General features: G+C 38.0%; 1 protein-coding gene across 1 annotated transcript; it reads left to right on the top strand.

Moving 5' to 3' along the window:
- Positions 1–1348: 1348 nt before the first annotated feature.
- On the top strand, positions 1349–26320 carry LOC140948591 (uncharacterized). The gene is made up of 17 exons (XM_073397846.1): positions 1349–1499; positions 1934–2047; positions 2685–2816; positions 3469–3565; positions 3893–4111; positions 6088–6302; positions 7103–7264; positions 8365–8532; positions 9618–9728; positions 10356–10472; positions 11807–11897; positions 12329–12703; positions 17708–17830; positions 19210–19329; positions 20944–21078; positions 21745–21987; positions 24831–26320. The coding sequence occupies exons 1-17, from the start codon at positions 1404–1406 to the stop codon at positions 25136–25138; spliced, it is 2826 nt and encodes a 941-aa protein (XP_073253947.1). The 5' UTR covers positions 1349–1403; the 3' UTR covers positions 25139–26320.
- Positions 26321–26642: the final 322 nt, after the last annotated feature.

Genomic DNA, 26642 nt, shown 5'->3' with positions numbered 1-26642 from the left:
GCTAAATTATAAAATAACAACTTAAGGAGCTAATCTCACCACTCGAGTTCATTGAATCGACTGATTTGGATGAGATTAACGTACCTTTAACCGTGCGGAAAAACCAGGTTTCAAATATTATTAAGTCTTCCTCATTCCAAAACCAGTACACTGTAAATATAGCTGCAAAGCACACCCACTAAGTATTTGCCGGAGAGTTAAGATACAGCAAGTAAAGCACAGTCAAACGTGAAGACAATGCTGGCGAAGCAAGTCTTCGTTTACTTCGCTTTTCAGGTGCTCTTTTTTCAGCTCGCTAAAGGTAAGTGTCTAAGCTATTGATTGATTCTTCACTACTGATTTCTTACAGTTTTTGCAAACGAAGAAACATTTTGTAGAATAACTTCATTACTCACGTCGGATTTAGAAAATATTCGGGGAGGTTCCACCACAAATTTCATTGTGAAAAATGTCTTAACCTTTTGAGTGTATATGTTCTTAAATACAAATGACTCATTGGAACGGTTTGTGTTAAGGTCCATTTCCAATTTGGAGTTACTTTAAGCGTGCGTTTCATTTCTGTGCAATGACTGGGTACAAGGTCGACACAGGGAACGCATACAGATGACAGTGTTTTACTTCAATGCGGTAAACAATATCTAACTGAAGTTACTTTTTTGTGTTCTTTTGCATGTACGGTATTCAAGCTGATGTTTTTCAAACTGGGAAGGTCAATATTTCCGACACATCCCAAAACAACCATGGCTGCCAGACCGTTTCTTTCAAAACTCAGTTCCAGGGTTCTGGAGATGTAAAGGTGTTTGCAACGCTTAGCCATGGAAGCGAACATGTTAAAATCCACGACCCAGCTTCTGTTTGGGTGAAGTCAGTGTCCACATCTGGTTTTGATGCCTGCGTTCGTGAAGCGGGCAGTGGTTCTAGAGGCGCGTCTGTGATCAACTGGCTTGCCTTTCAAGGTTCGCACCAAGGTCTTGATTCAGGAATCGTTGAATTTGATGAATTCACCTCAAGGACCCGGTGCAAGAAGATATCGCTTAGTATTCAGAATAAGGTGAGATGTTAAAGTAGGTGAATTCAATCAGTCATTTTAACATACTTACAGGTGACAAACAACCTATTGTCACTTGCACAAAATCGATCAGGCATGGAAGAAGAGGTCTTGAGCCTAAAGCTACAATCGAGAATTCGGAAGTCCCATGCTTTGCTGGGATGATTTGTCACTTAGAAGGAAATTTGAGAAGTGTCACATCAGGGTTTTGTAGAATCCCAGACCGTACATTTTCATTCTTCTTTTTTTTTTCTGTGTCATAGATAATTGTTCTTTTGTTACTCGTCTTACTTAGGCGAGACCCCAGGTGTTTGTGACTGTTCTACATAAATATTCCGACCGACCATTTGACGCCATGAATATTTGGCTAGAAGACGTCAAAAAGGATGGTTTTGTGGTTTGCTTGAGGGAGTTTATGAGCTTCGACGGCATCCATTCGGGTCTCAAAGTGGTAAGTTGAAATTAGAGAAGTCTGATGTTCACTAGCCTTTATTGCTCTTTTCGCGAATTTACCACACAGGTTTTGCGTGGCAAAGAAGCCCACCTTTGGGTAACTATAGGGTGTTCCAGTACATGTGGTATGACACACTACACTACTATATATTTATATCAAATTCTGTATCTTGCTCCTTCTTCAAGTTGTATTACAAAAATTAATATATCAAAAACAACAGTGACAACAAGGAAATCGTTTCAGTTAACGTCTTAAAAGCACTTAAAAGTGCTAGTTTATTTAGGTTAGATATACCTGTTCCCAATGCTTTTTGCAGCACTTCTGTCTGTGGGAGCTTCGTACCTCAGGACGACGAATAATGATAATAATCCTCCGCAAATCTGCAATTAAATGTGTGTATATTCTGTTTTTTGTTTTTTTTTTCGTGAAAGAACTGGCTTGCGTATGATGTGCTCCCGGCGTCTTGGAATATTACTGAAAGAGGAAAGCTTCATTTTTCCGGACTTGGTGCACCAAAGAAAGGAAACAACTATGCCTTTTGTCAGGTTGGAAAGACTAACGGTTTTCTATATGTATTTGATGAGCCTCTGTTTAGTTTAGTTCAGCTCAAGCGAAAACGTGTATCGCCCGTTTCCAAGAGACACTATAGCGGTCTGTTTCTATAATGAATATATGGTTATGAGTGACAAAATAGGGTTTATCGTATCGTTGATCTTGATTTCCGTTGCACACCTGTATTTGAATTGTACAATAGTGCATCCACTAGCAGTCTTTATAAACCTTGATGTTGCACTATAATCTCTTTTATTTATTTATTTTACAAAACTTGCAGAACTTTGTTCTATTTGGAAATAAGAGGAAAAACACTTTTACGCATTATTATAAGCAAGTTAAATAGGAACTGTCTTACGTAACAACAACAACAAACAAAAACGTTATTAACAGCAATGAAACCCATAACACATACACACTACCTGCATTTAGCAAAAGCTGTTGGAGGCACGCAGTGTACATGAACTGATGCATTTTAAGACATTTTTAAATGTCTTAAATGTTAAAACAAGAAAAGTACAGAAAAGTCTTTGAATTACAATAGTTTTTCTTAAACCGAGGTCGGAATAAAAAGGTGATAAGCTTCGAATAAGGCTTTAACTATGCATTTTTGTGTAATGGTGGTTTCAGGATTATAAATTCGAAAATCCATTTTACGAGCCTCCTAGTGTCCTCGCGTCTGCCAGACATGACAACGACACCAGTGCTCTGTGGATGAAGGCTGATGGTCGTTTTAGCAACGCTTTAAATGTTTGGATCGAGGTAAGTAATTTTCTAGACCATATACAGCCATTTATCTTTTCATATTTATTGAAACTGTTTTTAGGGTTCTGTTTTCAATTGCCTCCACACTCCAAGTAACTGAGTAAAAATAAATTAAGCGCTCGAAATGGCTGCACCGCTTTTATATTTGACTTGAATCAAATTCGTCAGTCATTACTGTCATTTCAACCGCGGTTTTTTACCAACCAGTTTTTCAATATTTTTTATTTAATTTCAAATGTGGGCTGGAAAACAACTGGCGAATAAAAGAACTTCATTCAATTTCAGTAAAATTGAGTCAGTCGAAAAAATTGACTTAGATAATTCTAAAAAGTTATTTTCTGCACACACTTTTCTTGCGTTTGGATTTCTCACCCCACAAAAGACATACCCCCTCTTTAAAAATCTAGGAACTAGGAACCTACTTAAGACGCAGAATGCTCCAATTTTTTTCTCATTTTACTTGGATATAGACTAGGAAAATTTGGAACTGCCAGGTACGTAATTATAAATTTAATATTTAGTTCTTTGTTTAGGAATTCTATAAATTTTTTGTAACTTAGTTTGATCGGAGTAGTAAATTGATCGAACTGAACAGGATTTTTTGCTAAATTTGTAGCAGTAATACCTGAATGAATTTGTTGTCTTCTAGGAAATCACTCGTTTGTCGTTCAAATTGTGCATCAAGGACAGCCAGGGAATAAGCAAGTCGCACGATCCAGTTACAGTGGACTATGCAGTTGTTGGAGGTAATTTGTTGTTTTCATTGCATCCAAAAGAAGAAACTTTAGTTAAGACATAAAGCAGTTTTAAAATCGAAAAAAGAAAAGAAAAACAAAAAAGGACAAGTTTTTTCAGTTGGACATATACACATGTAGTGAAGGTCTTAAAAAATTTATTGTCTTTTATAATTCTTCTGACTTAAGTCTAGCCCCGCATGCCGGATGGGGTAATAGTTTTCCGAAAAATGTATTATTTTAAGCACTTCATGCTTCAGTAAGATTTCCGATAGGAGTTGAGGAAAAAAATTGGTTAAATTCCTGTCGTAAGAAGTGATTTTGTATTTTGTCTCAAAGATATTGACCCGTGCACAAATGTTACTTGCGATTACCATGCCATCTGCAAAGCTTTCTCTGCATTTGATGCCCGCTGTGTTTGTGATGACAACTGCCCGTCATATGAGGAGCCAGTGTGTTCATCCAACTCGACAACATTCAAGAACAAGTGCTTTTGTCTGCTGGACATTTGCCAACGCAAAAGCAACCACACGCTTTATCATCCTGGCAGCTGTACAGGTAGAATTCTTAGGCTTTTTTACATTACTTCTTTTTTGCCTACTGCAAAGCATGAGACGATCCACTAGGCCTGGGTCAGGATTAAGTATTGCTTTTGTTTCCGCCTTCTCAACGCATGTCCCTGTTACTCCCTCCACACACATACTCCCCATCACCATAGATGAGTTGATAGAGAAATTCATACCGCCCCTCTCTTTGTTGATCTAATTTGCTGGATGCGAACTTCCTGGATGTAGAATAGAATAGAACAGAATAATTCTTTATTTAAACACGGTAAAATTCATCAGGAGTACAAAAAATTTTAAATAAACCTATAACTATCCTAAACAATATGCAAAACTATCTACAACTAACCAAACTAAGACCTGTTTGTCATGAATGCCAATTTTTGTGTTGATCCAATTAGCATAAATTCAGTTGTAGCAGTGTTCAATGTAAGTTTGTTAGAATAAGCCATTTGTTTAGGTTAGCTAAATGGTGATCCAAATTTAACTGTATTGAATTCACATCAACATCTGCATAAGTGATGTGTGTGTCATCAGCGTACATCCTAGGCTGGCATGAAGGCAGTTTGGCAAATCGTTGATATAAATATGAAATAAAAGGGGACCAAGGATTGTTCCCTGTGGTACCCCGCATTTAAGTGAACAGATTCTAGAAAGGGAACCATTAACGAGACATCGTTGTGTACGAGTTGTCAAGAGCAATTCCTTGTATTCCATAAAGGTTCATTTTAGATAAAAGGATATCATGATCAACAGTGTCAAATGCCTTTTTTAAATCAAGAAAAACCACCGCATTAACATCACCACTATCGATATTAAAGGCCTAGTTATCAGTAGCTTCATTGGCAAGGCGAAGCCCAATTGTTGAAAAATGGTCATTAAAAACATGAGAAAGCTCACTAGAATTAGAAATAATGGAACCATTTAACTTCAATTCTTTCACTGTTGTATTGTTGGAGCGACGGGAAGTAAGTTCGTTAATGGTTTGCCACGTTTTTCGAGAATTACCTTTAGATTGACTAAAAGCATTAGAATAATAAGAGGCTTTAGAAGTCTTGATGTTATTATTTATTGTATGTAGTGCTTTGCCCAGTCGCGTGGATCATTCGATGCCATAGCGTTCTTTTGGGAGCATCACGATCGCGCATGCCTTTCTTTAATTCTGAATTGATCCCGGCTCCTTTTTTTATTCTAGCACGTCTACCTTTCGAGTGGAGCATGAAAGTTAACGTCATGGAAAAGTTTCGTTTTCCAGTCAGCCCACAAAACATTAGGATCATCAAAGCCGTTACAAGTCCAACCCTGCTGGTCGATGTCGTTACGAAAACTCTCTCGATTAAAATTCTTAAAATTTCTGTAAGAAATGGTTGAATGCTCTTTTGAGGGAAAAGCCGGAGATAATTTCCTATAAACGTATATAAGGCTGTGATCGCAGATGCCAACATGAGAGACTCCGGAACAGACTATACTGTCGGCATAGTTTGTAAAAATTAAATCAATTAAAGTTGACGAGGATTCTCTTCTGCGAGAAGGTTCAGTTATAAGTTGTCGAAGCCCAAATAAATCAGAAATTTCATATAAGCGATTAGTATTTGAATTATTATTGTAAAGAGGCCAGGTTACAATTTTAATCACCTAAAAGATGATATTCAAGACCAAGGGAATCTAATTGTTCAAGAAATGATTCATAATATAAACTAAATCAATCGAAGAGCAAGGAGGTCTATACCATGAAGCTATCAGAAATGGCTTTGAGTTAGGTTTACGAATTTCAATACATAAATTTTCAAGATTAGGTACATTTAGATTAGAACAAACCATAATTAATCGAGGTTTTTACATAAAAGTCTACTCCTCCGCCTTGTGTATTAGTTTTAAAGAACTTTTAACCCTGGTATTGAAGCAAAAACTATTTTTTGTTTTTCTACTCTTATGTTTTAACTCTTTGCATGTGTATGCATCTCCGTTTAGGCTTTCCAGTTCAGACCGGGCGAGTTTCGCTTGTAAGGCAAGTAAAATCAGCTGAGACAGCCTGTAAAGTGGTGAAATTTCGGCCGTTCTCCTTCTACCCTGACAAAGAAGTACACGTGCAAATAACAACTAATCACTGGAACATAAGCAGGAAAAATTTTGTACATGATGCGACGGTTTCATGGGTACACACCGTTAACTACGAAAATTTTGAGGTGAATATTATTGAAAACAATTTTTCAGTTTATCGTAAAGGACAGCGGTCTAGCAAGTAGTAATAGTTTGTAACTCGATAGGATTTCAACATTTACATACTCGTCTAAAACCATGTCTCAAAAGATTGGATGTTAACCCTAGGAATACAATTGAGTGCAATTAACCGGCTACACCTTTTAATCTAATTTAATTTTTTTATTAGTATTATTATTTCTCTTACCCTTTTTTATGAATGATTTGTTAAAAAATAATCTTTAACTGTTCTTTAATTGCTGACGCGCTTGAAGGGCCCTTTTTCAGGGACTCTGTTATTTATACTTATTTATTTATTTATTTATTTATTTATTTTTATATCTATAGGAATATATGTTATTCATATGCTTTCAGTTGGTATTAAGGTGCCGCATTTTTATTATGTTATGTTTCTTCCGTTGATTTATATATTCACAGGCCCTGAAACTGTTGCGCCTCGGCAATGTCTTAATTTCTTAACAATTTCTTAGTTCCACTTGTACTCTTTTAATTTTGCTTATTCTTCATGTGTTGTTTTTTCACAATATTATGTAACATACTTACATAACTCGTTATCACAATTTTTCACCTCATGTGTATATGAATTATATTTTGTATAGCCCGTAGCTTGTACAAATATTATCCAGGTTTTGATTTTAAATTTTAAAAAAAGTAGACTGGGGAAGCCCGAAGGGCTTAACGTTTGTATTCTCGGCTCACCAGAAAAAAAATGTAATTGCGAGATAAAATAGAAATTTACCGAATAACTTTTGAATTTTATCTTTAGGTGTGCGTGACAACAGCAGGAAGAAATGACCGCTCCTTCCAAGAGTTTGCTACCGTGGACTGGATGGCTTACCAAGGGGCACCTGATGGAGGTGTGGCAGGAAAATCACACATTTCACAGTGGTGGACTGGATCACAGTGTAAAGAAGTTATCCTTCCCCAGGCAATCATCTATTTTGTTTCCATTTTCTGAAAACAGCCGACATTTCGCGACGCTACCACTGGTTTTCCCGCCAAATGACGTCTGAAAAACGATAAATCAAATTTCCCACGCGGCACGACCAATCAGAGGCACTACCCAGATCTGGGTAGTGACGCGTCATCAGTATTGAATTTCTGCGCTCGTTTGTCAGACGTCATTTGGCGGAGAAACCAGTGGTAGCGTCGCCGAATGTCGGCTGTTTTCTCAGGCTAGAAGTGCACTTGAGGCAGTTGTTTTGAGACCGAGAGGTGGCGAGAGTGTTCGTATCAAGTCTCGCAATTTCGACGCAGCAGTAGGAAATTACGTCATTGTTTCACTGGCCGCCATATTGGATTTTCTTTGTGTTAGGAAGATATCTGATTGGGTCGAATCAAGACATTCAGATAATTTGAACTTAGAAAATCATAAACTTTATTTTAAGCATTGCATAAGTAAAAACTAATCTAATAAAAATCCAAGAAATCGTATCAATGTGGACCACTTTCAAATACCCTGTTCTCCAAGTATTTATACCACTTATTGATCTAAGACTGCCTTGAGGGATAGGGGGGGGGGGGGGGGGGGGGTCATTTAATATTTTTGGGGAAAGGGAGAAAAAGTAAGGTTTTAAGATGTTTAAAAAATGAAGTTTAAAGTGAATAATTAATAGAAAAATACTGCCCACTAGATCCGTCAAGACTGAGAAAAAATTCATTCATGCTCTAAATTTTATACACGTGGCAAACGTTTATCTTCTAATTCTGCCATGTCGGTATAAAGAACAGCAACTGTGCAGAAAATATTCAGGCAAACGATGAGATAAAACGGACAAAACCGTATACAACTTAAGGTTAAACTCGTTGCGGTTAGACACTTAACCACTATATCAAAAGGCCATGCTTAAATCGAAAAAAGTCTCCCACTGCGACTTCATGCATATCATATTTCATTTTTATCCTAATCTCTGTATTTTTGCCATGTTCTTAAAAATTACCAAATGGAGATATTAATTAGTCCGCTCTGTTAATTAGTCTGGAGGTACAACTCACATTTCTTGATCTCCATCAATGATTGCATCATAGGGAAAGTTTGCTGCAGCGCCAACAGTTCTGGTTACAGCAGAGCATATCAGTGCAGCCTTTAGGCACAACGCCGCCAGTTTGTGGGTGGAGAACGCAACCAGTTCCTCCTTCTACATTTGTCTTCGAGAACTACAGAACTATGATGGTCTACATGAAGATATCTTTGTGGTAATTTTACATCTTTATTTTTCTAATAGAAATATGTTATGAACACTAAAGAAAAAAGCACAGAAAGCAAGGCCTAAATGGAAATTGTGCAAAAGAGAAGACATGCAAAAAGATATTCAGTCAGCTGAGGATGATATAAAAGCGCCAACTCTTGCAAGACTAACTTTTACTGTTCAGAGCCTTTGATGATTTTAGTCATGCCTTAATCGTGGTTATACCCTTAACCCTTTAGTGAGACCATCCAGTAGCGAAAAACACGCATTTGCTTTTTTGTTTGTTTGTTTGTTTTTTTTTTACCAAATCCTCCTTTTTCGACCTGTTTTCGGCCAATTCGCATGGGAATGGCTAAATAAGAGATTTATGTTTGCAACTCTGTCGGGATTTGCAACACTAACGGCATGTTTTGCTCCTACTTGTATATGTAATGTAATCTAATTATTTCGATCTTTTTCTTACTCTATTTTTCTCTAAATTCAACGCGGCGTTGAATTTTGGAAAACCAAACTTTCCGGAAATGGGAAAATTTCTAATGTGCAAAGGGAAGAAGGCCAATAGTAAAATTTGCTGTGGATTCTCTCCCAAAATGTTGCTTGGTTTTATTTTGTGTGTAACTCTGTCAGGATTGGTCCAACTTTGAAAAAATAGGTTACTTCTGAAAAGATCTATCCTTGCTAATTTTGTTGCTTACCATCTTAATAGCTCAAACAGCATACTATATGGGTCCAGGAAGGAAAATGTGCTTAGTTTCAATCATATGGAACCGGGATAACCAAAGCGGTCGCTAAAGGGTTCTAGTCAGTTCACGATCGATCGTATTTAATCTGTCACTTTCTTAATCTGTTTCACTATCTTAATCTGTTTCCCAATGCGTGTTTTTGAAGGGTTAACTAGAAGGCTGATCATGTCACAGCTTTATGTTATAAGAAAGATTAAAATCTTTCTGGTTGATGAAGAATAATTTTTTTCCGAACGCTTATGTTTGAAGATCGAATTAACGAGAATGCTTTTTACCAAAATGAGATAACTAGGTACTGGTTAAGAACAGCATTTGGAAACCCACTGTTGACTGCTGTTACTTTTTTCAGAATTGGATGGTCTTTGAAACAATCCACCGGCCCCTTTTTGCCGAGAGCAAACAAGTGAATTTTCCAAACAACAGCCCTGTTTCTGCAAACTACAACGGTGCGTTTTGTAAGGTAGGGAGCATTTCTGATAAGCGAAAGCGAGATCATTCTGTAACAGTTTACCTTGTGCGGAGCATATTCAGGAACCGATTAGTTCGAATTGTTTTGTTGTTGTTGTTGTTGCTGCTTTTTTCCTTTTTTAATTTTTCGATCATAATCCGCTGGAATGTTTTGTGTTCTTTGGAAATTTTACAGATATGTAATCCATGAAACCGAACATCTTTAAGTTTACCTTGTTTCACGTGCTAAGTTTTACAACGATGTTTTCCATTCCTTTCACCACCTTCACAGCAGCACTCCTTTTAGGCTGCAAGCAGGCTCACCTGTTCGAGTTCAGAGAAAATTTTGCGCCGGAGCTAGGCTTTCCTCGAACACCCCAGTCGCACAAATAAGCCTACTTGCAGGCTATACGCTCCGCTAAAAACACTATGGATAGTTTTCCACACCTATCACTTCGTATCAAAGGAGAATGCGGACTATTGTTTTTAGCGTAGGAATTGGTAAGACAACGATTGGACTATTGTTGTCACATTCTCATTTGCATGGTGAAAAGAGTATTCTGCAGTCTGCGTTTTACACTGGCCAAATTTCAATTTAATTTTTGCCACGATATTAACAGCCAAAGTTTTCTATCCTCAGGATTTGCAATTTGCAAGAAATTACGACAAGGAACCCATAGTAATAATAGCAGCCAGTCACAACTCAGAAGGCAACAATCTTAAACCGATACATATGTCTGTTACTGCATGGATTGAGGTATTGAAGGATGTAGTTGTTGTATGATGTAATAATTGGTTCGGAATTTAAAAAAGGGCAGACTCTGAAAATATCTCTTAGAAGTGGCCATGTAAAATAATCTACGTGTGCTAACATACTCCAACGCTCATTCTGTCGAACGTTCAATTTATCATCCACCGTTATTCAAATCTTAACTCCCTATTGTGCTTCCAAAGTTAGTTTCTCCCGCTGCTTGCAAATTTCAAGAATTTTAGTAATTTTGTGTAAAAAGGAAAGCAACCTATAATGACAGGCACGCGAAAGGACTAAAAAAGAATTCTTGCTCAGTTGCTACGAAACTTGAATGGTTTGTAGATAAATTTATGAAAGGTCCTGAAATTTGTTTTGTTTGTTTGACTTTTTTGTATGCTGTTGTTGTTGTTTTTTGTTTTCGTTTAGCCGGCTCAAAGTTATAAAATAGCCGGTGTAAGCGCAGGCACTCTGGCCATAACATAGGTTACAAATACTTAATGTCCTCTCCCCAAAGACAAAAACAAACCCTTGGAACACTAATGTTTATTGCATACTTATTACTAACAGTACAATCAAATGTCGATTCCTTTTGTTGTGAAAAAGAGTTTAGCATTTGAAGCGAAATGAACAAGCTATAAGTAGAGGGCCTCAATGGAGTGGTAGCTTTGACGTGGCCACGGTTATTTTTTCCAATTTTGATGGTTGACGGCTAAATTTTAGGGCTTTTGACGGTTGAAGGTTATTTAGGAAAAATCTATAACGTTATTATTATATGGTCATGTCCCAAAAGGACTGGAAACAAACAAATTCAAGAATTTAATTAGCTAAAATCGATCTTAACCGCGGTCTAGATTTTCCCATCTAGACCGGCATCTAGACCGATCTTGTTGTAACAGTTGTCCTGTTAATAATACTAAATGGAAGAATCGGTAGACCTTCACGAGGAAGCAGGTAAAGAAAACGAGCAAACGTTGGTAAATTTGAGTCCTGCCAAGGAAGCTACGAGCAAAGATGAAGTCGAAATTGATGTTTTTGTTCCTTTGCTTTCTTGTTTGGCCATATTATAAACATCTTATTAACCGAGCTAGGTCGGTCTTTATGGGAGAATCTTGACCTCGGTCACTGGTACAGACCTCACTGGTTTGGTTTGTACTGGCGCCCTCGGTCAAGATTCTCCCATACAGACCTCCAGCTCGGTTAATAAGAGCTACGAATTTTTTACGGTTGACGGTAAAAAGTAACCTTTTCTGCCGACGGTTGATGGTTAAATTTTAGGCCGTTTGACGGCTGACGGTTAACCCCATTGAGATCTTCTAAATAGGATATTGTTATTTTCTTAGAACATTAAGACTGGCGAATTCCGCATTTGCCTCAAAGAGTTGTACGCTGACCAGCACGATCCTGTGAATGTGTCCTACGCAGTACTAGCAGGTAGGTTAGAGAGCAAAAAAGAAAAAAAGACTACCTTAGCAATTGCAGTAACCAGGGAGACGCGAATTAACTAAATTATATTATTTTTTTGTATTTGCTGGGGTTTGGAGGAACCTAGGGTGGATTTGCACTGTCTCGTAGTACAGACAAAGTATGAAAGGTCGCGCTTACACTTAAAAATTTGAACATCGCTCAACTTTTACGTCTACCCCCAACACTTTATACATTGCCCTTTATTTAAGCACATAAAATTCCGCAAGTAAAAATCACGCGACAGTGGAAATCCACCTTAAGCGTGAAGGTTCCATACGTCTATGTAGTTTCCACATTTTCTCCAGTTTTTATAGGGTCAACTTATTCACATAAGTTTTCTACTATGCATTAAAATATGTATTGAAACTCGTTTACATTTTATTGCTTGGCTCCTGCAGATGTTTGTAAACCCGGTTGGTCATATTTTGGTGGTATTTGCTACTCAACGAGTCAAAGCTGTATGAACTGGACCGAGGCCAAGAAAACTTGCCAATCATACAGCGCAAATCTCATCAGTGTACGAAACCAAGAAGAGAACGTCTACATTCAGCATAGGCTGAATGGTGCCAGGGGCTGGATTGGACTAAGCGATAGGGACACGGAGGGAACTTTTGTCTGGGCAGATAATCAAACAAACAATTTCACTTATTGGGCTAAGAATCAACCCAACAACTTCAACAATGAAGACTGCGTTCACACCCTGGGAGTAAAGCATAGTTTTAAGTGGAATGACGTGAGCTGCGGTAGCTGCCATAACTACACTTGTTCAGAAGGTATGTAGAAGCCTCAACAATGCTCCTGCAAGGTTGTTTGCTTTCCTTCCTCATTCGTCTGTTTATTAATCAAAAGCTATTGGTTTCCTTTTCGTTACTTGAGGCTACGTGTGTCCTGTTCGTGTCGAAGTATAAACACGTTTAAAAGCTTTTTATTGAAACACTGTTTAGAATAGTCTCTGCATTGTCGTTTTCCTTTTATCATTTCTCTATTTACCCAACAAAAGTTACGGTTACAAAAGTCAAACTTAAAGAAAGGTACAAATATCACAACTGGATCAAACTATAAGAAAAAGGAGCAGAGTAGACACATTTATCGACTGATTTTTTAAGTAAATCGAATTTTTTCTAATTAATTGAAGAGTGGGTTTTTTTGTTATCGTACCTCCAACTGATCTTAGCCTTAAACTCATCAAAGTATAATTCATTTGGTGCTAACCACGCCCCAGTTGTTCAAAGCTGGATAACGCTATCCACCGGATATATCACTATCCAGGGGATAAGTATTTGGGAAACCAATTACGTTATCCACTGAATAGAGATTAATCTATCGGATAGCGATATCTACCTTTTGAACAACTGTGGCCAGAAGCATATATACTTTTGGTGCTAACTTGTTCGTTCTTGTCATCCTTACCATCACACCAAAAAATAGTTCACGAAATAAATTCGATATTGTATGATTTCCTCTGGGATAGCAAAGGCGGCAAAAATAAACGAACAGTAATCATTAATGAAAATGAAATGGGTTCAAAGCTACCTAAACACAGAGAACAAAGGTAAATGGAAAGTTTTTTTTCGATTACTACTTGGAGAAATGCGGCAGGAAATTAGTGTTCTTGTGCAATTTAAAACAAAAAGATGCATCACAGCTGATGAAGACCCTTTTTAAAAAGAAATTGTAGAATACTGGTCCAACTCAAATTATAGTGAGAACCCAGTTTTTCAGTCAACATATGCATGTATCTTGCATAACTCACTGATTACGATCGAGAAGAAACCTTTTTTTAACAAATCATATTTTAAAGCAGGTGTGGAGAATGTCAAAGACCTCCTTGATGAGGCTTCCAGATTTATTAGCTTTGATGATTTCGTAAGGAAATTTAAAGTTAAAACCAGCAACTTGAGTACTATAAAGTTGTATGTACTGTAACAAGGTATAAAAAATTATGTTCGCCCGTCAACGGGAACGACCAAACCAAAGATGCGACTGAAACTGTCCTATCCCACACAAAATTCTGCAAAAAAGCTAACTTCGCGACAGACAAGCCACGCGAATGACTTCGTAAACGCCAAAAGCCACGCAAGAGAGAAACCTACGCTCGCAGGGTATCCCTTTCCCTTTCAGCCTGGCGGTTATTTCAGGTTGATCTTTTATTTTTAGTAAAAGCCAGTAATAGTCACTATTTTTTCAGTTGAAGCAAATCTAATGAAAGGTCCGATGAAAGATGGAAAGAGTGTTCGGACAGAATGCTATTTTTACCAGTGTGGTATCTCCATGCATCATCGAAGAGATCTTTAGCAGTCGCAGAAACAATGTGCATGTAATATAAGAAATTACCCATTAGTTAAAATTTCCTTTGAAGTAAGAAAGTACCTTACCATCATCTCCTTAAGAGATCCCGAATAAGAAAGATATTTTTATTCAACCAGCTTCTATAAAAAATTGGTCGCCCGCCAATTAAAATATCTTTATTATTGAGTAGTACAAACCAGCAAAATTGCGTGTTTTAAGAAGTTTTAAGTTCCATTAAATGTAGTAAAACAAGCTTATAGGAGCAAGGGTGACAAATCTTTTCAATAAAAGTCTTATCATAATTACAACATAGCAGGACGTCCAAGCCACAATATTTACCGTGGAAGTGGTAGGGAATGATCTTCCATGATTCGTCATGCTCTGGTCATAGTGTACTTTGTAAAAACCCGGATATCCAACAACAACAACAACAATGTATTTATTAACAAAACGATAAAAATGCATAATACTGTATGCCCCGCAAATAGCTATTACTCTAATCAGACACGACAAAAATTTAAAACAAAGGCGATATTAAGTTATATATTATTAAAAAAAAGAAAAGAAAAGAAACACAGTAATATGCAGAAAGAAACACTGGAGGTTTTCACTAGTTGCATGTAAATTTCAAGCACAGGGATTTTGTTATTTGAAAACAGACTAAAATTACAACTGGAGGTATATACAACAAATTACGTTTCAGGTTAACTTCCAGGTTAAGTGATTTGACCATAGTCCCTATGCTTAGTGCACGTAGACTACCTTGATCATAGTCTGTGACTATGATTTTGCTTTTTATATAGCCTGCGTAGCAGGCGCTTGGAAGTAGTGGGCGAAAGAGAGAACGGACGCGCGCGAGGGAGACACGCAAGGGGTGATTGAGCGCCTGCACGGAAGGCCCCCGAAAATTGTTTCAGCTCGCACTCTGTGAGTGCGGATATTTCCAATTGGTCGAGAGGGTCCCGAGGGAAAAATTAACCGCGCCGGGCGAGAAAACTGTCAATCAATAGTACAAGGAAAACGTAGTGAAGATCTTACATTACACCACTAGCTCCTGAAAACACTAAATTGCCGTGACACAATCGAAGTTCAGGTCTCGGAGGTCACTTCAGTCTGGTTTAATCTCAAAGAAAAGTTGGAGTGTTCAAACGGTATTCACGATGGAAAGAATTGACATCAGATACGCATTAGCAGAAGTGGTGAGAGACGAATCGAGACGAGTCGAATCGTTGCTATGAAGATCAGAGAAAATATTCTTTGCTCAGGAGAACTTGGCGGCTTGTGTTGTCGATGGAATGTATACCATCAAAACTTGGACATGATTGATCACAGGTAGCCCAAGCTCACTATGAGAGCCGTGAAGAACATTATCCTACTTAGCCAATTTAATTATTTATACAGCAAGAAAATTATAAGACGTTGTATGGAGAAATATTCTTTTCTCACTAAATTAGCAAAATGTACATTGAATATCGCTTTGCAGATTACCCTAGCGTCTTCTTGTTTTTCTTTGTATTCTGACTGCATTTCAGACCTCCTAGGCACTGTTTAAGGCCTTTTTTGGAGAGACAGTTTTTCACCCAGATGACAGTAGAGAGAAGAGAAGAGAAGAGAAGCTTCTCTTCTCTTCTGTATGAATAATTAATTAGCTAAGTAGGATAATGTTGTTATGGGTTCTCATAGTGAGCTTGGGCTACCTGTGGATTGATGAAATGAAACACTTACCAGGGGCATGAATTTGAAAAAACATTTCACTATTGTATTATTCGCCGTTAGGAAGCGACCTGAGGTCTGTTGTTTATGTCTCGTTACTGCTAGCCTGCGAAAACATCCGTTTCTCCTCGCTCTTGTTCTGAAGTTTAGGTCCGCTTAGTAAGACATGTCTCCTCCAAAAACGGCTGCCACTTAGCGCAGTAAGAGCAATGGTCATTTTACACGTACGCTGTGATCGTTGGTGTCTGTCCTGTTGTGGCTATGTAAGCTCAGAGAACAATATTTTTAGTTTTTTATAATACACAGCATGCATTCTTTAAAAGATACCCAGTTTTGACTTTGTTTATATTTCCTATTTATTGTGCCTGTGGTTAAAAACGATTTAAAGCTGTGTGTTAACCATCAGTTTATTGCTCCATCGCTCTATAATCAGAGAACCCAGCTGATCTTTATAACAGATATATTTAGACCGAAGATAAAATGTACAACGTTTTTTGGTGGCACGCTTTGTTTGTGCGAGGTCAGTCGTTTTCTGTCAAAACTTTTGACATATCACGCAACGGCTGCCAGGTAATTGGAGAGGGGGCGAGAAACGATTTTCGGGGGCCTTCCGTGCAGGCGCTCCCTCTCCCCTCGCGTGTCTCCTTCTCGCGCGCGCGTTTTTTCTTGTGCCCACTACTTCCAAGCGCCTGCTACGCAGGCTACTTTTTATATGGTCCCTTCCATTTTCTAAATAAATTTAGAGATGCTGGAATTAACAGCTTGTACTAATTCTTTTAGGAAGTCAGGTGTTGAAAGAGGAATAGGTACTAGCTGTGAAATACCAAGAGATTTCGTCATAAGACATTACCAAAAAACGTGAGGTTCTAAGGCATGAAATATAGGTTCCTAGGGCTCTAATCGGTTTCGCTTTAGGCCATTTAAAAGGTTCAACCTTGCGATTTCTCAATGACCATAACCAAAGCGAGTGGTTTTTTTGCAGGATTTAGATTCCCAAAGGTATTTATTAATAAAAAAAACCGTGATTGCTCTCTTGACCACATTGCAGTCGTTGAATAACAGAGTTGTGTCTGATTTTAAGCCCCTGAAATACATAAATAAAATAAGGGAACACTGGCCAGACAACCTTGTTTCACGCCCCTCGACAGTTAAATGAAGTTTGTGCAAAATCCATGGTTAAGAAAAACACTTCATATTAAAATAGAAAGTCCAGATCCATTTTTTAACAGAGTTTCGTTCGATAGTGTCGTACGCTTTGCAAAAATCAAGCTGTACAAAAATACCGCGAATGTTCTGTATTTTTGTTTGTTCTACGACATCGTTGACTAATCTAATATTTTGCCTTTTACGAAACTTGTTTGTTCAAGGCTTATTAAATAATCTGAAACCTTTTCTATTGTAGTAGCAATGACTTTTGATACATCTTTATAATCAACATTTAACAGCCGGAAATCACCAGGCGAAGACGGCTTCACACGGGAGGTTTTTAATTTTTTCTTTGATCTACTAGGAAAAGATTTAGGAAATTGTTTTAACCTTTGTTCCCCGATGCTGAATTACAGATTTGGAGTTTCGGTTGTTTGCCATAGCTAATGAATGTGGTTTGTGAAAGTGGCTTATTAGTTACTTACTTATTTGATTTGTTTTTCTTTTATTTTTGTTTGTTGTACATCTTTTTTTTGGGGGGGGGGAGGGGGGGGCGGAGGGGGCGGTTGTGTGTGTGTGTGTGTTCTTTTTTTCTGAGAAAGTCCTGGCGTGCCTTTTTGTCACATTAGATCTAGATGAATGCCGAGGAAACAATAACCATTGTCACCAGAATGCCGTCTGTACTAATACTCTTGGCTCTTATAAATGTCAGTGCGCTACGGGATATACCGGTGATGGTTTTTCATGTTCAGGTAAGGAATTTTTTTTTTTTCATTTTTTTCTCTTGCAAGGAGAAAACGCGTTCATAGACTGTATTTTGACAGTCTAGCACTTGAAATGTCATGTTCATTGTCGGTCGAATTATAGAGTTTACTTGCTAGAATCGGTACAAAAATATGGAATGAAATTTAATAAATGCCTGTAACTTTAAGTAATCTTTCAAAAAATACCTTTAAGAGGAAAGTTGAATTTGTTTTCCTCCTAGTAACTTATATTGATCTCCCAGAAATCGTTCAAAAAGTTAAGTTGAATTTATTTTCCTCTTAGTAACTGGCGGTTGTAATGGTATATCGTTGAGTGTATCAGAAGTCTATAGTCATAACTGTGTTGTCATTATTAATATTACATTAGTTTATCAGTAGTCTCTAGTCATTATGTCAACTCTAGCTTTTTTTGAGGTCCCGTGTTACTTTTAGTTGTATTTATTTCCGCCTATAATCCTGTACAAAAGTCCTTGGGACAGTACTGCAATATTCATGTTTTTCTGTCATTTCTCGGTCCCCTCTTAAAACATTGTTGTGTTTTATTCACTTTACGGGGTGGTCTTTTTGACGCATATTATTTCAAATGCAATGAATTTGTGGTTGAAATATACCTTAGCCTTGTTTCTTTAGTTAATTTGTAGCGAATATTGATAATACACTGTGTTTTTGCGACCGAGCACTGTGCGCGATACTCGAAACACCGTGCATGACCAACTTCCGCTGTACTCGACTCCAGTTTAGGGAAATGGGCCCGATATGGCAAATGAGGGAGTTGTCTTGTAAAAACATGCTACGTTGAGAAAATAATTTCAAAAGTCATTATTTTTGCATGTAATCACCTACTTGCCTAAAAGTACCAAAATGCCTGACAAGCGTAGGAAAAATGAAAATCAGACTTTTTACCCAAAACCAGGATTCTTCATACAATCCTGGACAAAAGTCCTTGGGACAGTACTGCAATATTCATATTTTTCTATCATTTCTCGGTTCCCTCTTAAAGCAGTGCATCCTGTTCGACATTTTCTTGCAGTTCTGCCTCCCCCACCCTATACAAAGTTGAAACTCGGAAAAAATTCTGGATACATGCGTCCAACAATGTTTGTGGGGTGAGGGAAGGGGCTGGACCTGTGTGAATTGGAAACGCCCCAGAAATGCAAAAGTGTCTCACGACTTTTGTCCATGATTGTAGATTAGCATAGCTACCCGCGGGCATTGTACAGCCGACTCCCGATAACTCTAACCTTCAAGGGAAATCGATTTTGGTTCGAGTTAGCGCGAGGTTCGAGTTAACGAGGGTTCGAGTTATCGGGAGTCAACTGTACTTCAATCTTAAAATACAAATAAAATGTGTGTATGTATGTTTGTAGATATCGACGAGTGTTCTTCAGGTCACCAGTGTGACAGCAGTGCAACATGTTATAACACAGATGGGTCTTACGCTTGCACTTGTGACAGCGGCTACACAGGAGATGGACGAACCTGTAAAGGTAAAATAAGCACTTGATCAATTTTAGGGGTTACACAATTAACCAATAAAACTCGCTAACATTCAATAAATTTTTTTAGAGTTACTCATTACATCGAATTCAACAAAAGCAGGTAGATTCGTTGCTAGCAAGGAAACAAAAAATGGGGATGCCGGGGTGACAAAGACTGCAGTTTAAGCTTTCGTTCGCAACCGAATGCTTCCGCGGTTTGCTTCCAGCGATTTTTTTCTGTCTGGGAACTCAAACGTTAGTATTTTCTGTTGAAACTGAAGTCTAGCAGGTGATCTCTGAAAACCTCCTCAGTAGTCTGGGCCGCATGAAGTCATATTAAATCGAGTCCGTTTGCGCATTGATGTAACTTGACGTAATGCTTAGTTAATAGGGAAGGAGGGAGACTTACAGAAGAGAGATTTAGAGAGGCCGAGCATAACACCTTGGAATCAAATAGAATTACTGATAATAAAATGTATAAATTGACCACTTTCAGAGAGAATAATTCAGCGAGTTTGACTTGTGGATAATCTTGTGGGGAATTAGAATATTAAAATATTTTAGTTGTCTTTTTTTCACTTACTATTTTAAAAAAAAATCTATATATATATCAGACTTAAAACCTATGCAAGTCTTGTCCGGCAGTACAACCAGGAATTAATATTCTTCCAAGATACCTTTAGAAACTAACACAACAGTCAGCTGCAACAGTTTTTAATTATCAGGAAGAGTAATCTCAAGTATGGTATGAGTTTGCCTTCCCGGGACAAATAATATCATTTAATACCGGCTATGAAAAAACTGCAGCATCTTCTAGACTTACATGTAGGATTGAACTAAAGAGACTGAAAGGAAGGGACAGCTCCAGAGTTCTGACAGAGATTGTAGAATCTATCTTCTTACCCGTTTTCTTTCCCAAGTAAACTTAAAAATTGGTCAATTCACGTTCTAGTTATGTTGGGACGGTAAAGAAATGTACAAAAAAGCCTGATGCACGTGCAGAATTGTTGCTTTGCTCATTAAACCTATTGCTTTTTTGACGTTTCCGTTGCCGTCGCCGTCGTAGTTTCGTAAGGTCCCTAATATCCCACGCGGTCGGCAGTCCAAAAACGCGCGAATTACGGAAACCGTAAGTAAATTTCCACTTGCATAGCAACGCGATACGATGATGGGCCCTTAAGAGATATCACGCGAAGTCACACACAAGTAACACGCGAAAGAACACGAGAGAGCAAGTTGAGGCAAAAGAAAGGGAGAACTCTTCTTTACCGCTCATTCGCGCGATCGCTTGCCACTCGAAATGGAGAGGTTGCTCTCAGTCCATAACATTTCTTAGTGGTCGTGCGCGTTCGCTATTTGGTGAGCCAGTTTATGTTAGGAATCAAAGAGGAAAATTTGAGCTATTTACATACCAAGTAACGTCCTCTATGACTCCAAGTCTCCTTTTTCACCCATCTCAACCAACCCTTAACAATTAACACCAGTTCGGCACTCAGACGTGCCTGACATACAAAAACTTAAAATCCTCACATAAGCGTGATACAACGACGCCCAAGTGTTCGCTCGGATAGTGTCTTGTTATCAAGATTATTATTTTAAAAACTTTCTTTTGTCATTTTTCAGATTTAGACGAATGCTCACTCAACACTCATGACTGTAAAGCGAATACTATTTGCACCAATACAGAAGGGTCATTTACTTGCAAGTGCGATGGAAAATCGCATTACTACGGCGACGGAAAAACATGCACCCTTCACCGTAAGCTCACCCCTTTCTCTTTTTTTTTACTCCATATGGTTAAAAGTGCTTGCATCTCTCTTGAGTCGCTAAAAAATCCTTGAACTTTGTATTACATCTTCAAAAAAAAGCTTGTAAATTTGAGATACTTAATTCTCATTTTTCGCGTCCATTTTTGCTGTGATCATCGATGCGTTATCAAAATTCATAGGTATTGAAAAACTACCTCATTTGAAAAGCGGATTTTGGCCCTGATTCCATATAAATAAAGGTAGGGTCAGGCAAGCATATGTCTCTGACAGTTTCGGCCGTGAGATCAAGTGCTTGTAAAAATATGTGTAGTGACCTTGCCGAAGACCTTGAGCTTCAATTTTGTTTGCCTTTTTTTTTTCTGAACGAAACATGTTTCAACATACACTTTTCAATTTTGTGCTTTTGTGCTTGATTGTTGATTTTATTTATTAATTCATTCATTTATTATTATTATTATTATTATTATTATCATTATTATTATTATCATTATTATTATTATTATTCTGTAGAAAATTTAATAACATGCCTTTGCTCGAGGGTTCTGTTTTGTTTGAGGTCCAATTTTGCCTTAAATTTTCCTTTGAGGTCCAGTTTTATTGTTTTATTCTAGATTGCAATGTAGTCTATCTGTATTTGTTGTACATTTTCTTTCAGGCGGCCTTGATGATTCAGTCATCTTAGCGAATGACGTCGGCAAGATATCCCAGTTAAACACCTGGCTCTTCCCCCACCTGCAAAGTTCGGACAGAAGTTACTGGAACTTGTGTTACAGAGCTACTAGTCACGGTTGGAGAGCGCAGACCTTTCACAGTTATTGCGACAACAGGGGACCCACTGTTACAATTGTTAGGGATGGAAGTTACATTTTTGGAGGCTACAACGACAACTCATGGCAAGGTAAGTCCCTGAAATACGGTGAGCACGTCGCTATGACCCTTTAGCTGGTTCAAAATCGTGCACTTAAACCTAGGGTGAGGGATGAGGGTCCGTTGTACCACCATCCTGTCTTCTGCAACAGTGCATTTGTAAAGTAGTAGGTCCATGCCTGTTACTATGATCTCATGTGAATAGTAAGACACAAAACATTTTTCTGTTAATATTATTACGTCTTTTAAAGTGAACAAAAAGCAGTAAAATGTAGCATTTATGGCCCCTTTTAATTCACGGCAAAATGGTAACCTTCCGTAGTTATCGGACTACTCAATAATTTAAGTTACTTATTTTTTAATTTCTCGCTTAAACAAAACAAGATGAGATTGAAGTAGTTTGCAGCAGCTACTCCAATCTTGAACCAAGGCTTGATTAAAAGTTTGCATTGACGAATAATGCGCGATCTGATCTTGGGAGTGGGCACTTTGACGCGAGAGGCATTCCCCAGGATGATAAGCGGGATGGGGAATTTTAACCGGAAGAGTCAAATTTAACTCCTTTGTACGGTATCTGACAACGTGGTTCGATATATATAGATGCGTTTTTCCTCGCAGTGAGATGGAGGAGTTTAAGTACTGTTTAAAAAACGAGCAGGAGTGTATTATCAGGTTTAAACCTGATTATACACGACTGTGAGTTTTTTAAACGGATTCAAAATCTCTGATATAGGTCAACTCATTCTTGCACTTTATATCTAGATTTGGGGTTATTTTGGTCTAAAAAATTGAACTTAAAGTTTAGCCGTGTCTTTATCGGATATAAAGACACTCATTAAATATTAAATTCTTTTGTTTTTTCTTTATTAATTATAAATGAGTTTTTATGTAAGTAAATGGCTTGTTTAATAAGGACTTCAAAAGCAATGCAACATTTTTGAAGGCAATTTAGGAAAATGAGAGTGTTTACTTTTTATAGTCCGATTGTCAACCAATTTGGTGTGGATTCTGTCAGTCAAGGTGGCTGTCATAATGCACACAGGTAGCCCAAGCTCGAAAAAGAGCATCGGCACTGCTGCGTAACATTCGAAACTTAATGATTTGCATGAGAAGAAAAATCTATAGTTTTTGTATCCTACGAAAATGAAAGGGTTTCAATAGCAAAACGGCTAACCCCACTTGAAATGTGTGTTAGCTCTTTCCTGTGCGGTCCGTGAGGTGCGAGTGTTACCACTTTTCTCTCCATATACAGTAGAACCTCAGCTAACGGCCACTATTTTTCATCCCAGCGGACAAAAAATCCATAGATTGACTCTTGTCTCATTTACAAAGGCCACTTTCTTCCGTCCCCAAGATGGCCGTTGTAGAGAGGTTCAACTGTATACCGTATTTTCTCGAATAATCGCTGGGGCGATTATCTCTTTTTTCTCACCAAAAGAGGGCGATTATTTCAAATATTGCTCACTAGAAGTCGTGCCCTAAATATTTTGTTCTATTTTTCCTTTAAATCAATAAATAATCACATCAAATAAAATGAACATTGTCATTTAAAGTGTTCTAAATTTGGTTCCTTGATTAATTTTCGCCGTCAATGTCCTCGGCGTCAAAGCTTGAATCGTCGCTGATCAGTTTTGCTGGATCAGACTCTACTTTAACTTCCTTCATCCTCGAGGGAAGCGATTATTTTAAACATTTTCGTCCAAGGCAGGCGATTATTCAAGGGAGACGTTTATCAAGGCACGGCTATTATTCGAGGAAATACGGTATCCTTTCCTTTTTAGAGAGAAAACCGGTTACGCTAAAACACATAAAATGGGCGTAAATAGGCTCGCGGATCACACACAGGAAATACCTAACGCACATTTTAAGTAAGGCAAGCCGTTTTTTCTTTTCTTTTCTTTTCTTTTTTTCGTTTTTTTTTTTTTTCAGTTGAAATCCTTTTATATTGGTAGGTTACAGAAACGATAGGTTTTTCTCCCCCTACAATCGGGTTAATTCGAATGTTATGCAACAATGCTGATGCTCATATTTCGAGCTTGGGCTACCTGTGATAATACCAGGTTTTTCAAAGTGGTCACCTGCAGCATTAAATAGAGAAAGAAATAGATAAGATGTAAAGTGAGAAACAAGATATATCAAACAAACAAAAGTTATTCATAGGTACCTTTCGCAGTCAGCTACTTATTTCAATATGGTGAGAATTAAGGGCGACATCAAATAGCCTCGTTCTGAAACGACCGGTCACTGCTTTTTTGTAAAACAAAGTATAAATTATTGGGAAATAAAAACCTGACTTACTTCCAGACGGCCCGTGTAACATTCATTGACAATAAATGCAAAGTTTATTTTGTCAAATTTACAATCTGGAAAATATTTCTACAAAATCTGCAAAACATTTGACCGTCAAATCCGGTATTATGGTAGGGCATTTGACCACTACGATAGCCTATAACGTAACGGAAATTTAAACAGGCCTGTCTTTCAAAGTTCAAATAACCTGGGGGTTGCCCGGGGTGGATGTTGATGTTTCGAATTGGTCGTCGCATAATTTGGAAGGTAAACCGTTACTAGGAAAAGAAAATGATTTTACTTATTAGAAATTGACGTTTTGGTCGAGTGTTGACCGTTCAAACAGAATATCAATTACGGAATGAAAAATTAAATGTTTTCGTCGTGTTTCTGTTCTAATAGGCAATACTTTTTTGTATACAACAATAGAAACTCTTGGTTGAATTCTTTTCAATTACGCAATTTCTCCCTGTATCTGAATTCTCAATTAATAGACGACAAGCAATTAACAAGAACTTTAAATTTGTTTAAACACAGCTATAGACCTGTGCTGCAAATTCTGACTGCAATATTGTCTCTCTTCAGGGTCTTCATGGTCATACCAATCCTCGACCAACACCTTCATATACTCGCTGAAAAACTATTACGGATATGGTTACTTTAAAAATGACGTCAACCCCTACTATCAGTATGCCGCATACAGCGGCTCTAGCTATGGTCCAACCTTTGGAGGGGGTCATGATATCTACATTGCAAGTAATGCAAGATACAATTCTTACTCTTACTTTAATTGCCATTCGTATACTAGTCCCTATTGTGATAATAGTATCTGGACCGGAGGTCAATACTTCAGCCCAGAGGAGGTGGAAGTTTACTATGAAGTGCTTGTTTAAGTTCGATTACCTCGGAAAACAAAACAAAAAAATCACTCTTTTTTATGTACTAGATAAACTTATTACTGGCGATCTTTAAATTAAGTCGTTTGTACTTGTTTAAAGCTTTTTTCTTCGGTAGTGGTTGTGCGTTTAATTAACCGTCCCGGATTCTTCGAAATATCAGGTGAATGGGGGTTAACTAGTTTGTTTACAAAGCCAATCCACCGTAAAAAGCCGTGTATATGAAGAAAACTTGTCCCTGGTCGAAGATTAACTCGCCTACCCGTTGCGCGGGCGAGCCAACTTTTCCTACATTTCCTTACAAAACTTGACGAACCGCTTTACGTGGCTCGACGGCTAAAAGATTGACCCCCCCAACCCCCACCCAACCCCCCACCTAGGCGGGTCATCTCCTAACGGGCCAACTTTTCTCCATATTTATGTTTACTTAACACTTTGGCTTGCCCACTTGGGTCAACTCGGTCAAGGCAATACAATTAGGGCATGCGCGGGCGCTTATGGCTCGAGCAAAGGGGTCAGCTTTTTTCTCACATGAACGCTCGCTAAAGTTGACAACTGTCAGGAGCCCATCAAATTGATAGGCTCCTGCAACTGTATACAAATTCCAAGCTCGTTCAAGAACCTTATTTGATCTTCCGTGCGCGATCCGAATTGTAAATTATCTGAAAGAAGAAAAAAGTAAACAAGGATTATTCTGGGGCGTGACAAAACCTAGAATATCTACCCTGCATAGGGGTAGATTAACCTTTGTAAAATCTTTTGTTGTAGAAAACAAACGTATTCAGGAAACTGAAGCAGTCTCTCATGCTCTTGTCTCGAGTACGGTCAATCAAACGCACCTTTGAATTCTCGTATTCAAGAAGTTATTTTTTTACATCTTTATAGCGTTTTTACCGTGGTTGCCAGAGACTTTTCATGCGCGGTTTCCGGTTTCAGACAACTCTTTAAATTGTGACCCGCGTGACTGAAGATCGACCGGCCTTCGACCGAAGATCTTCGGCCTCTGGTCGACACCGAAGCATCCAACCGCACGCAAGGAAAAAAAGACCCTCTGGTACCCAGGGTACAGTGAAGCTGGTTTTGCCATTTTATAAGGTGGCTCATTAACTAAAGAGATCTTTGTTATAATCTTCTCTAAATGAAAAAAAATAAATGAATAAAATGATAATAGTTCGCTCATCTTTGAAAATCATTCTAATCTGATACTGAAGCAATATTGATTTCAAAAACGATTAAAAGTGTTTCAGTGGCCCGGGTGTCCATTTGAATTTTTGTTCAGCTTTTCTTGCGTTTGGAATCCGGTGAACCCAAGCACGAAGTTTTTTAAATTACTTCCTCGACAAATGGATTCTGTGGTAAACAAACTCGGAATCCAAACGTTGTAAAATTATCATGGTATGTAGGATTTTTGAACTTGCAGGGATTTGGTTTTCTCAATATAGGAACGATTGAACCTTAAGTGGCCTCAAAAAAGTCGAGAAACCCACAAAGAGTCACTGGA

This window comes from Porites lutea, chromosome 9, assembly GCF_958299795.1.
Source record: "Porites lutea chromosome 9, jaPorLute2.1, whole genome shotgun sequence".
Lineage (NCBI taxonomy): Eukaryota > Metazoa > Cnidaria > Anthozoa > Scleractinia > Poritidae > Porites > Porites lutea.
This window is presented reverse-complemented; position numbering and strand designations above follow the sequence as displayed.